This window comes from Tamandua tetradactyla, chromosome 2 (genome assembly GCF_023851605.1).
Source record: "Tamandua tetradactyla isolate mTamTet1 chromosome 2, mTamTet1.pri, whole genome shotgun sequence".
Classification (NCBI taxonomy): Eukaryota; Metazoa; Chordata; class Mammalia; order Pilosa; family Myrmecophagidae; genus Tamandua; species Tamandua tetradactyla.
In genome coordinates, this window is record NC_135328.1 from 155,303,071 (window position 1) to 155,316,397 (window position 13,327).

Sequence of the window (13,327 nt, forward strand, 5' to 3'; positions counted from 1 at the left end):
GTTGTTCTGGGCAGCTCAGAGTGGGCTCCGGGAGTTCACCTTGACAGGGACACTTGTGTCATGGGGGGCCCACCAGGTCTCCCACCAGCTGGGGACCCCACCAGCTCAGGGCTGGGAAAGACATTTAGATGAGGACTTGATCTCCTGGTTGGGTCATTAATACTGAGAGGCGAGACAAAGCCTGTGGAGACAGGCAGGCCTGGGTTCAAATCCTGGGATACCATTAAAGTGGCCATGGGGCACTGGGAGAGACACCTCATCTTTCTGGACCCTCATTTTCTCATCTCATGAAAAGAGAGATAGAGACTATTCTCAGCTTTCAGGGCACCTGGAGGTGACAGCCAGAGTCTCGTACTCACCCATGCTCCTGTCCTTCAGCCAGTGAAGCTGACCGGAAGTGCTTCAAGGGTGAGAAGACAGACCTGGTGAGACAGATGCAGCAGTTGTACGCCATGCTGGAGAGCCAGGAGGAGCAGCTCTGCAACTTCATCTGCAACTATGAGCTGCACAACAAGGTCAGAGGGCAACCCCTGCCCTGCTCTTTCCTCCCTTCCCCTCCCCTCCACTCCCATTTTTTCCCCTTCCTTCCCCTCTCCTCTGCAAATCCATCAGATCCCCAGGCTCTCCCTGCTTACAAGCCACCTCCTAATCCCAGCACAGGGTCAGGCCTTCCGAATCCCAAAATACAGACATGGTGCTCCTGCCACCTTAGTGCTTGCCTGGTGTAGCCTCCCACATGCTTGACCCCACTCTGGACAGAGATGAAAGTGGCCAAGCCCTGTTGGGGGAGCTCTGGCCCTCCTGAGCAAACAGCATGGGTAGAGGAGGGCAGGGGTATACAGGGTAGACCTTGGAATCAGGTTGGCCTGGGCTCAGGTGCCAGCTCTCTGAATGCGCCCTTGGGCATCTCAGCCTCTTAGAGCCACTGCTTTCCCTTCTGAAATCTGTGGTGCAAAGTGCACAAAGTTGCGATGAGGATTGTATCAGATGATGAATGCAAAGCACTGAGCCTGTGAAAAGTACTCAGCAAACAACTAGTAGCCATGAGTCATATTATTAGTTGCATTCATTCTTACTGATTTCAGAATGAAAGTGAAGAGAGAGTTATGAGCACAGTATCAGATAGCAGAAAATTTCACCAACAGGAGTGTGAATCTGGGAAGACTTCTCAGAGGAGGTGACATGAATTGGGCTCTGTGGGATGAGCAGGAGTATATGGCTAAGATAACCTGAGGAAGTTGATTCAGCACATATTCACTGGGTGGATGTGGTGGGAACATGCCAAAGAACTGAACAAAACATAAGGAAAGAGTCCTACAGCCAAACAGGCCTTAGTGAGCCATAGAGTTGCAACCTTCTGCTGTATAGGGAAGAAATACTATTAAAGCCACTGTTCAAGGTCATGACCCTGTGTGACAGAGGCTGTGACCAGCATTCACATGCACATAGGGGCGCATCACAGCTGCTGTCCCCGGTGGGATACTGGCCCCTGGTGGGGTATGGGCCCAGGGCCCAGGGCCAGGGGCCTGTGGGGTAAGGGGTCACCAAAACAACCACAGGTTTGGAATTGAAGATTCTCAAGCTAAGAAGAGTGCCCAAGGGCCAGGATGGCCCAGAGTGCTAGCCCAGGGGTGGGAATTCCTTGACTTCTCATGAGCCGGCACACTGAGGGAGGGTCTCCTGAATGGAAGTTTCTGGGATCTGCTGCCTGCACACCAGGCCTTCCCACAGCAGCTCAAGCTTAAGTCAGGCAAGGTGAGCTGGAGCCCTTGAGTGAATGCAGTGGTGCCTCCAACTGAAGAAGTGGGGGGAGTCTTCCCAGTAGGGGGGGGGGCGGGTGTCTCCCTAGGGAGGAGGGGTCAGGAATGTCCCCAAGAAGGAGGGGGGGGCATGTGTCTGCACAGGAAGGAGGGGTTGGGTATCTCCCCAGGGAGGAGGGGGTTGGTGTCTCCCCAGGGAGGAGGGAGGCAGGTGTCTCTCTATGGAGGTGGGTGGTGGGTTTCTCCCCAGGGAGGAGGGAGGTGGTTGTCTTATCCCCCACCGGGATCCTCCCAGGCAAGTGTGGGCAGAGGGTCTCTAAACACGAAGGTCAACATCAGGGCTAAGGAGTCCCGGCGGGGCTGGGAGGACCCTGGTGGGAGACAAGGTTCTCTGCTCTATGAGGATCTGGACATTGACTTCAGTCCAGTTCCCTGGTGGAAGGCAGAGGTGGCGCAGGCAGGGTGGAAGGTGCTCACTGGCCCTGGCTGCACCTCCCCTGCCAGCACAAAGCCCAAGGCTGGCACGAACATTCACTTCTGCTGGCAACGAGCAAGTGCGCAGCAGATGTCACTGTTCTCCGGTGGATGCAACTGAGAGAGTGTGGTCAACACAGGGACGACCAGGCCAGGGGGGCTCTCCTTGGGCCGAGTTCCCACGTCCCCTGCCACAGTGGCCAAGGCCAGCAAAGCAGTGGGAGCTTGGGGGTGGGGGTGGAGGGAGAGAGTTTACTTCCCAGCTTGGCCTCCTACGACCTCTGGATGGTGGCATCTTGCTTGGAGAGGGTCGTGGGAGCACCGTCCCAGGAGCTGTGCCCATGCAGCACCCCAACCACAGAACCCCAGGCAGGTGGACCCTGAGGCAGCACAGACCCCTAGGCATTACGGACCCCCACCAGGAGAGTCAGCTCCCTGGGGTATGGTACAAGGGTCCAGTGAAGATGGCTCTGCCCTGCAGGTGGACAGGACAGGCCCTCGTGCACCCTCACTTTCAGGGCTGGTGTCTGCAGAAAGGGGTGTATGTGAGGATGTCAGGCTCAAGCCAGCCTAGCCATGGCACTGTGTCAAGGGGGGCCCTCAAAGGAGGTATTAGCTCCATTCTGCAGACAACATTGAGACTAGAGCAGATGAGCTCCTGCCACTGGTCAGACACTTGTTCCTCCCTTCAGTCCACACCTATCGCATCTCTTTCCGGCACCTACCCTGGGGTGGCTGTCCCCACCACCGACGTCACTTTCAGCGCCAGGCCCGCTGCTCACCCCTTCCCCAAGAGAAGGTGTTTTCTCCATAAACACCAGACACCACCAGGTGTTAAATCAAAGCAGGAAGGGTCTGCCTGACACCGGCCACCCTTCCCCAAAGCAGGGGAAAGAGGAGTAGGGATATTCCTGCCCACTGTGCCCACATGCCAAGTGAGCTCCAAGGCTCCAGGCGGGAGCTTCGAGAGAGTGGGACTCCCCAGGCCGGGTCGCTCTGTCTCCTCCGCCAGGAGATAAACAAAGGTACCCCCATCCTCTCACTTACGGTAAGCACGATGCTCTGAAGTCACTCTTCACACTGCGCAGAGCCAGGCTTGACTTGACCACGGAGCCACTGCCCAGCAGCACCAGCTTGAAGATGGAGGGCTTGGCCAGGGAACCCCCAGGGATGGGGTGTCTCCTTGGCCTAAGCCACGGCCTGCAAGGAGACATAAGCAGGGTCACAGGGGGAGGGTCAGAGGCCAGATGACCCTGACAAGCTCAGCCCCTGGGGGCCATGTCCACTGTTCCAATGCAGATGGCCTGTGATGTGCTCTGGGAAAACCAGGCTGGCACCCAGCTCTATGCTGCTCTGGCCTCATCTGTAGCCTGTGGTCAGAGACACCTGTCGTAAGAAAAAAAAGGAGCAGCCGACTGACTGGGACCTTAAACACTTCTGCAAACATCTCGGTCCCTTTGCCATAGAACGTAACCGAACTACAGGTGGACCATGTATCATCATGCTGCATTCCTGCTCACATACAAGGGGACAGGACTCTATGGGGCCCATCTTACGATTCTGGGACCAAAGTGTCCAGGCTCCCAAAACCTACAGGGCGGGCACTCCCCATGCCAGGTGCCTGGGGTGGAAGGCTGCCTGCTGGCATGCTGCCGCCGGAGCAGGGAACACCCGCGAGCCTCAGGCTCGGAAACGATAGGAGCCCTGGTGTTCTGGCTGAGCCCAAACGAGCCGACTCGGGGTGTTGAGAGGCCAGACCCAGGGCACAGAGGGGCTGGGGCCGTATCTTTTCTCTGCCAATGGCACTCTGCAGGAAGGGGCTCCCGGCAGGCCTCTCCTTGAGACTGCAGGGCTCTACCGCAGGGATCCCGGTCAAGCCTGCTGGCCGCTTCCTGTCTCAGAAGGCAAGGCAGTCAGGCCATTCATTGGTTCCAAATCCCATTCACCTCAGTGGCATGATGCTTTGTGAGCCGCGATCATCATTGCTTCAGTAGGAATCAGACAAAACAGTGCATAAACACTTGCCTCCACTAACCATAGCCAATATGATTTTTATATGGTCACACTAATTTTTAACCTTCTCTCTGGGCATTGTGTCCCCTGCATTCACAGGCACAGTTTTCACTGCTACCATGCAATCAGGTCACCTGCAGGGGCACAGGTACTCACCTGCACATAATGAGCTTGCAAAAGTTAGAGAATCACAAAATTGGAGGTCCTTGGGGCTCATCTGTTCTGAGCTCATTCAGCATTTGAAAACCACTCAAATACCCCCACCACCTGATCCTTCAATCTCTGCCCAAATATCTGCAGGGACAGGGGACTTTCTGCTCCCCAAGACAGCCCATGCCCTTTGGATTCTTTTCCAAACACATCAGCCTTTGGCAACTGCCCTCCTGAAGCAGTTGTCAGGGCAGGTGGCAGATATGGGAAGTGCAGACCCCAGACCCATACCCTCCTTACTGCCTCTGAAGCACCCCAAGGTTGTTCAGATTGTCGGTGCATCTGCATCTCCTTCCTGGTGGGAGCAGCCAGTGACCCAGCTCTGGCCAGGACCTGTCCCGCCCCACTCCACCCCCACCATTGAACCTCTGTGCACTTAAGGAAAGAACTTACACTCTGACCCCTATCTTAGGTATGGTTTTTCCAGAAGGTTCTTATTGCCTGAGGCCTTTGAGATAAGCTAGGATGGTCCTGCCCACCGGAGAAGCCTTCTCCCTCCCTTGATCTCAGTGGAAAAGCCCATGGGAATTTCTGAGCACCCAGTTCAATTCCTCAGCTCAGCAATCATCTTGGTCAGTGGCTGGCCCCGGGCTAGATAGTGCGGGGGAGTTGGGGGCAGCAAAGGAAACAAAGAAACAAAGCACATCCTGCCTGAGGTGCCCAGAGCCCGGTGGGGGCAGGAACGGCCTACAGAGGGTAGATGGGAGCCCTGGCCTTCTACGAGGGACACTGGATGCAGGTAGAACGACTGCCAAACATTGGCCAGAAGGAGAAAAGGATCAAAGACAAGTCTCCAAGGAGGAAATTTTGAGACAGGGAGGAGGGATTGCTGGCTGGACAAGAGGAGGAAGGGTTTTCTGAGCCCAGAAAGCTATAGGAGGATCTTGTGGGAGGCCGGCCCACTGGGAGTGGGGTCAGGGGACACGGTCAGCAAACACAGGGTCTGAAGCAGGTGGAAGGAGGCTGATGGTGGAGAGGCGGGCAGGGCCCATGGGGGTCGTGGGAGGCCATGCCCAACTTAGTAAGAACCTCTCTAGAAAACTAACTAATGAAAGTAGCCGCCTTCTTCATGCACCTCCGAGGCAACCAGGCTCTGTGCTATTGACACCGAAGTGGTATTTCCCTGCACGAGGTGCACGGCAGCCAACCCACGACACCAGGGCTTCAGAGACAGTAAGTGGTGATGGCTGCTTGTGAAGCAGGAGAGGTGACCTATCGGCCCCAAATCTGTCACCCTAAGTCTGACGACTTCAGGGCCTTTATGGATGCAGACAAGTGGGGATGAGGTTGCGACCGTTACACCAGCAAACAGAAGCAGGGCTGAGCCTCACCCCACAGCTCCATACAGGCCTGAGACGAGAACTCAACAGCCCTCGCAGCTTGAGTATAAACAACAGTGAGGCTAGTTGTGTTCCAGTAATGTCAAGTATAAACTTCTGCCTATTCCACAACACAGAAAGAAAAGCATCGATAGAAAGTTTCAGAAACCATAATCATTTCTTAATTCTTGGTTTCTTGGTTACAGCTCCTCCCTTTAATGTTTGTCCAGTCCTCAATCCTGAGGGAGAGCTAGGTGATGGCCACTCTGGCTTCTTCATGCTGAAAAGGAGTGTTGGCATGAAGGGGTGGAGGAATGAAACTACCCATTGTTCGTGGACAGACTGGTACCTTTGGGTTTCAGGGCTCAGCTGGCCGAGGAACAAAGCAGACTTGAAGTCTCTGAAAAGTAAACTCAGTAAGTCAAACTTTTCTAGAGTCTCAGATGGAGCCTCGGGGATTCTTTAGTGTTTTCAGGAATACTGTTGGTTGCAGCTTGGCAGACCACAGCATTTTGGAATGACTGGCTGAAACCTGTGTAACCGAGAAATCAGGATTCAAGGGAGTATTTGATTACGGATGATTCCATAATGAATGAATCATCATATAGATAGTCCTTTTTGCTTTCTGGTATATTGGAGCAGACAGAGGGAAATTCTGAAATCTCTCAACTGCAATACAGCTGCCTTGATCTCTGTATAGCCCTTATCTTCTGCCCGTGATTGTAAAAACCTTGTGTCTAACCTTCATTTGTATCCACTTATATAGTTTTTCAACTTTAGAGTGTTATGATCACTAAAGAGAGCCGAATGTTTATTAATGAAGGGTCTTGGGTCAACCCAGAACTAACCCCCGCCAAGTCCAAAGTTACCTTGAGAACTGAGAGTGGAGCTAACCAAAACGCACCCACCTGACATGCACAGTAGCTTAGACTTAAACCTACAAGTCCCTTAGATCTCACTCTGTCTTCTTCTTACATACGTTCTTTGACTAAGCATGTGATCAATCTGTGTGGGTTCAGTAATTCCACCACCTCTAATTGCATCTGGGACCATGGTACTCATTATCCAAACCCTATCTTTTCCCTAATAAAACTGTCCAAGTGACCGAAGTTCAGGGAAACAAGAGTTTGGTCCCACAGGCCATCTGCTCTCCTATCACACACCCACTAATAAATTCTTCCTCTCTTCGAAACCTCGGTGCCTCAGGAATTGGCTATTGAGCACATCGGGCAAAAGAATCCACGGCCTTTGTCCAGGAACATGTGCATAAGAGGGTCCAGAAAGACCTCTCAACTCTACCTGAAATCTCCTAGCCACTGAAACTTAATGTTATTTATTTCTTTTCCCCCTTTTGGTCAACCAATCCCACAATGCCAGGGCTAGGCTCATCCATGGGAGTTCTGCCTCACACCACCGGGGAGCCCTTCACCCCTAGAGGTCACAACTCTTGTAGGGGAGACGGTAGTCAGTTTATCGGCAGAATGTGGCTTAGACAGAGAGAGCACATTCTGTTCACCCAGCAACATAGCATCCTTTCATTGATTTTAGGATTCTCTCACATTCTCTATACTCAAAGCACTCTTTCTCGAATTGTTTATTTTCTTCATATGACTCTACTACATTTAAGGTTTTAGGTATTAATTCAATGCCTATTTTTTTCTATTCCCTGCAGTTTGTTTTTTCTTTTCTAAAAAAAAAACAGGATTTTAACAGTTAATTGCTTATTAAATAGTTATTAAGTATTTCAGGCCACATAAAGTGGAGTGTGGCGAACAGAAAAGAGAAATACACTGGTTCTGGATTATTTCTACTAATATAGCTTATAAGTAGAAGAAGATTCATTTAAAACATTTTTTTGTGCACTGGTGATGCTTCTAATTAAAAAAAAAGTCTTTTCACTTTCTTGACAATGTCCTTTGACACACAAAAGGTTTTAACTTTGGTGAAGTCCTGTCTATTTTTTTCTTTCATTGTTTGTGCTTTGGGTGAAAAGAGTAAGGAAACATTGTTTAACACAAGATCCTGATGAGGTTTCCCCATGCTTCTTTCTAGGTGTTTTATAACTTTAATTCTTACAGTTATCTCTTTGGCCCGGTTTGAGCTAATTATTGTATATGATTTAAGGTAGGGGTCTACTTTCATTGTTTTCTGTATGGTCAGTGTTCTCAGTACTATTTGTTGGAGAGATTATTCTTTTTTCATTTGGTGTACTTGATACACTTGCCAAAAATCACTTGACCATAAATGTGAGGATCAATTTCTGAGCTCTTAATTGGATTCCATTGGTCACTATGTCTGTCCTTGTGCCAATGCCATGCTGTTTTGGTTTCTGTCGCTTTGGAACACATATTAAAATAGGAAGGAAGGTCTTAATCATCCATACTTGCTTGCTTTTTCAACATAGTTTTGGCTATTCATATTCCATATGAATTTGACTGGCTTTCCCATTTCTGAAAAGAGGGCTACTGGATTTTGATTAGGGTTGCACTGAATCTGTACATCACTTTGGGTAGAACTGACATCTTAACCATATTTAGCCTTCCCATCAATGAACACAAAACATGCTTCCATTTATTTAGGTCTTCTTTAAGTAACGTTCTGTGGTTTTCTGTTTACAAATCCTTTACCTCCCATGTTAGATCGATTCCTATACATTTGGTTATTTTAGTTGCTATTATAAATGGAATATTTTTCTTGATTTCCTCTACAAAATGTTCGCTACAAGTGTATAGAAACATTGCTGATTTTTGCATGTTGATCTTGTTGTACCCTGACACTTTGCTGAATTTATTTTATTTATTAGCTCTAGTGGCTTTGTTGTGGATTTTCAATATGTATGATCATGTTATTTGCAAATAGGGAAAGTTCTGCTTCTTTCCAATTCAGATGCCTTTTATTTCTTTCTCTTGCCTGAACGCTCCAGCTAGAACTCTCAACAGAGGGATGGTGACGGTGGGCTCCTTGTGTTGCTCCTGATCTAAGAGGGAAAGCTTCCAGGCATTCACCCAACATTGGTGGTGGACTTTTCATATGTGCCCTCTATCAGATTGAGGAAGTTTCTCTCTATTCCTAGTGTCCTGTTTTTATCAAGAAGTGTTGCTGGCTTTTGTCAAATGTCTTTTCTGTACCAACTGAAATGACTGTGTGTGTGTTTGTTTAATTCATTCTAATAATGTGGTGACTACATTAATTGTTTTTCTTATGTTGAACCACCCTTGCATTCCTAGGGTAAAACCCACATGATCATTGTATATAATTATTTTAATAAGCTGTTGGGTTCAGTTTGCTAGTGCTTTCTTTAGCATCATTTAGTTTATACTTTTGTTTGGCCATACAGAAATTTCTAATTTTCATGCAGATAAGAGTCAATTTCTTTTTTATCTATGACTTAGGAAATCATGTCTTTTATTGGAAGTTCTTCCTCACTCTAGATAATTTCACCATTTATAACCCTCTCTTCTAAGAATGTTATTCCTATTCGGTTGCTTCTCACGAAACAGAACTGTTATAAGTTTCACAAATGAATAAACAGTATAAATCTATTTATAGTAATATAATTAAATATTTATAAGACTTATAAATGTATAAGGTTCTTCAATGAGCATAGTATTCCCATAAATTTTTGGTGTTTTTTTTTTGTTGTTGTTGTTGACTCTAATCTATGTGGAATTTATATTTCCATGTAATGTGAGGCAAGAATATGTCTTCACTTTTGCTATATGGATAACTGCTTCTCCTTATATCATGTTTCTGTACACTCTGAAATTCTTGTCTTGAAACACCACATTGATCAGAAACTACCTGATTTTATGTGTTTGAGGGTTCTCTATGCTGTTCCATTAATTCATTTATACTTCCCTGTGCCACTTCCACTTGGTTCTGTTTTTATCAAGAAGTGTTGCCAGCTTTTGTCAAATGTCAAATGTTATAAGTTAATGTCTTATAACTCTATAGTGCATTTTGATAACTGGAAGGACATATTAATCATATTATTCTCCAACTTTTCCCAAGTGAGCTGTAGAATCAGCTTCAATGTCTTCAATAATCCCATTCTATTTTTGTTTTCTCTTTGAGACTTTGCAATTTACAGGTGCACATGGGTAGCAGGGTGCCCTTCCACCCTGAGAGCTGCACCCGCCCACCCGGGACGCCGAGGCCTCTGGCACCTCTCCACACATCATCTTTCCTGGCTCCCCACTGGTTGGGGGGCTGCCCCACCGCCTCGCCTCCCTGTGTCCCTCCTGGTGGCCCTGTGGAGACACTCAATCCTCCACAGTCCCCATCATGACCTTTCGGACTCCCTCCTCCCAGCCCCTCCCCGGGCATCCAGGCTCAGGAAGACCCACCCAGGCACCATCAGTCCATCGACTGATCTGTTCATCCGTTCATTCTCCCCAGGAGGGTCAATCTCTGTGCTGGGGGACGTGTTCCCAGAGACTTCTCCCAGCTGAAGCCCAAGGGTGGGATGCTTCAGGAAAGCAAAGTAGCTTTCCAAGTGGGGCAGGCCACCGGGGACGGATGCCAGGCCAATGTCCCTGTTCCCACAAGCTCCAGGCGGGACTTTAGCCTGAGGCCACGTGCCTCCCAGGGACCCATGCTTTTTTTTTTCTGGGGAGAGGAAGGCATACAGGGATATGCTGGAAGCCAAGCAGTCTACACATGGAGGGACAAAACAACCGGCTATAGGCCTGGACTGGGTCTCTGTGGTAGGTCCCTCCAGGAACAGGAACTGGAGGGAGACACTCTCCAATGCCCCACTAGATAGGGTGTCTCCGGGGCTGCCCTTCCACCCACACCCCAGGTCCGGGGTTAATGCCATCATCAAAGACTACAACCAAAACAGAGGCACAACACCTGGGTGGCTTCTTTGGATTTGTATAGTATACCCAAATGAGTAGTACACTTCATTTGGGTGTAGTACTCTGGCCCATTTATTTACCTAGTGACAAGAAAACCTGCTAGTTTGAGTGGGGACTGGAACAAGAGGAGGCCCTGTAACAGGTTCAGTCTCTTGTGCAAGCTGCTCTGCCACTTGAGCCGTATGATCCAGCAGACCTAATGGTGCTGGAAGTGGCAGTGGCAAACAGGGATGCTGTCTAGAGCCTTTGGCAGGCCAGTATAGGAGAATCACATGCCAGAACCTCAGGATTTTGGAGTAAAATCTTGCCTTTGCAGATAACTACACTCCTTTTGAGAAAGAGCTTTTGGCCTACTACTGGGCCTAGGTAGAGACCACATGCTTAACCATGGGACCTGAGTTGCCGATCATGAGCTGGGTGTAGTGTGACCCACAAGCCAAAAAGTTGGGCGTGCACAGTAGCACTCCATCATAAAGTGGAAGTGGTTTATATGAGATAGGGCTCAAGTAGACCATGAAGCTACAAGAAAGTTACACAAGGGTCAAACATGCCCGTGGCCCCACTCATACCACATGACCTTCTCTTTCCCAGCCTGTAGCTATGGCTTCAGGGGAGTTCCCTACCATCAGCTGACTGAGAAAGAGAAAACTCAGCCTTGGCCTGTAGACGGTTCTGCACAATATGTAGATACCATCCGAAAGCGGACAGCTACAGCATTATAGCCCCTTTCTAGGATGTCCTCAAAGGACAGTGGTGAGGGGAAAGTCACTGAGTGGACAGAACTTCCAGCATGCATTTGATTGTTCATTTTTCTTGGAAGGAGAACTGGCTGGAGGTACATCTGCATACTGACTCATGGGCCACTGTCATGTTACTGGATGGTCAGGGACTTGGAAGGAATAAGATTACAGGTCTGGGAGAGGTCTGGGAGAAGGGGTAAGTGGAAAGACCTTTCTGAATTGATGAAAAACACAAAGATATCTACATCCCATGGGAAAGCTTACCAGGGGGGAACTTCAGTAGAGGAAGGTTTAAATAACCACATGGATAACATGACCTGTCCCCTGGGGATACCAGCCTGCCTCCTTCCCCAGCTACTCCTGCCATTCTGCAATGGGCTCATGAACGGGCATGAGGTTATGCATGGGCTCAACAACATGGACTTACACTTCAAGGCTTACCTGGCTAGGTCACTTCTGAGTGCCCAATTTGCCAGCAGCAGAGACCCACATTCAGTCCCTACTACGTATGGCACCACTCCCCAAGGTAATCAGCCTGCTACCTTATGGTAGCATTGGATCACTTCCATCATGGACGGGGCAGTGATTTGTTCTAACTGAAATGGACACATACTACAGCTGTGGGTTTCCCTTTCCTGCAAGCAATGCTTCTGCCAAAACATTCATCCATGGACTTACAAATGCCTTACCCACTATCACGGTATTACACACAATATTGCTTCTGATCAAGGACCACTTATGGCTAAAGAAGTGCAGGAATGGGCACATGCTCATGGAATTCTCTGGTTGTACCATATTCCCCATCATTCTGAAGTAGCTGGATTGATAGAATGGTAGAATGCCCTTTTAAAAACTCAATAACAGGCAATATAGGGGGAGAATTCAACTTCCCCATTTGGAGAACTCCTCATATTCTCACAAGCAGTGGAGAAAACCAAATCAATAGGCTGAGCCCTCAAACTTGGGGGTTGTTCATATGAAACTTACCCCTGCAGAGCTTGGACTCAACCTCCTTAAAATTAGGCCCAAGACCTCAGTCTCTCTAAGCCCAACTCTGCAAGTGAAATCACTGCCCTTTCCCCTACATGGGACACGATCCAGGGGTGAAAGTCTCCCTGGTGATGTGGGAGATGACTCCCAGGGATGAATGCAGACCTGCCACCATGGGATCAATAATTCCATCCTGACCAAAAGGGGGGAAAGAACTGTAATTAATAAAGTATCAGTGGCAGAGAGAATTCAAATGGAGTTGAGAGGCTACTCTGCAGGCTGCTCTTATGCAAGCTTCAGGTAGACCTTGCTACCTATTATAACCTGTCAACCCCCAACCAAGACCATCCCAGCCAATCCTAAAGAATAGCTAGAGCAATATATAAGATTCCATAAGGGTTCCATGCATTAGAGTAACTTTCCAGAAATCTACAAGTCCCAGATGGTCCCTGGTCCAGATAAGCCCTGAAATCTACCCTAGCCTTTCCAGAACATCAGATAGATCCATCTCCTTACTTAATATTAGTGACGAACCCTGCCAATATGAAAAATTTAGAACTGCCAAAGCCCAAACACTCCTAAAGAGAGATACGGAAAGATCAAAGGTGGTGGTGGAGTTATACAGAGAAGAAAGGATTTAACAAAAGAATATGAATGCTGGGTCATTAAGCTGATATCTCTTTTAGTCTCCAGTAGTTGAGAGCAGCTAGAAACAAAAATCTAAAATTGTGAAAATGTAACCCATGTCAAACAATGAAATATGTTTTACAACTAATTGTGGTACTGTGCTTTGAACTTCATACCTCTTTTTGTATATATGTTATTTTTCACAAGAAAAAAAGAAGGAAAAAAAAAGTCGATTGTAATGGGCCACGGTGGTTCAGCAGGCAAGAATTCTTGCCTGCCATGCCAGAGGACCTGGGTTCGATTCCTGGTGCCTGACCATGTAAAAAAAAAAAAAA

General features: G+C 48.4%; 1 protein-coding gene across 1 annotated transcript in view; it reads right to left on the reverse strand.

Annotated features, from left to right (window-relative positions):
• LOC143674103 (uncharacterized) overlaps positions 1 to 13,327 on the reverse strand; it is an 85,127-nt gene that overhangs the window by 23,767 nt on the left and 48,033 nt on the right. The window contains exons 4-5 of the mRNA XM_077149423.1: positions 3,282 to 3,434; positions 360 to 422 (exon numbers count right to left, since the gene is read on the reverse strand). Coding sequence (XP_077005538.1) covers positions 360 to 422; positions 3,282 to 3,434 — 216 coding nt within the window. The remainder of the gene's footprint in view (positions 1 to 359; positions 423 to 3,281; positions 3,435 to 13,327) is intronic.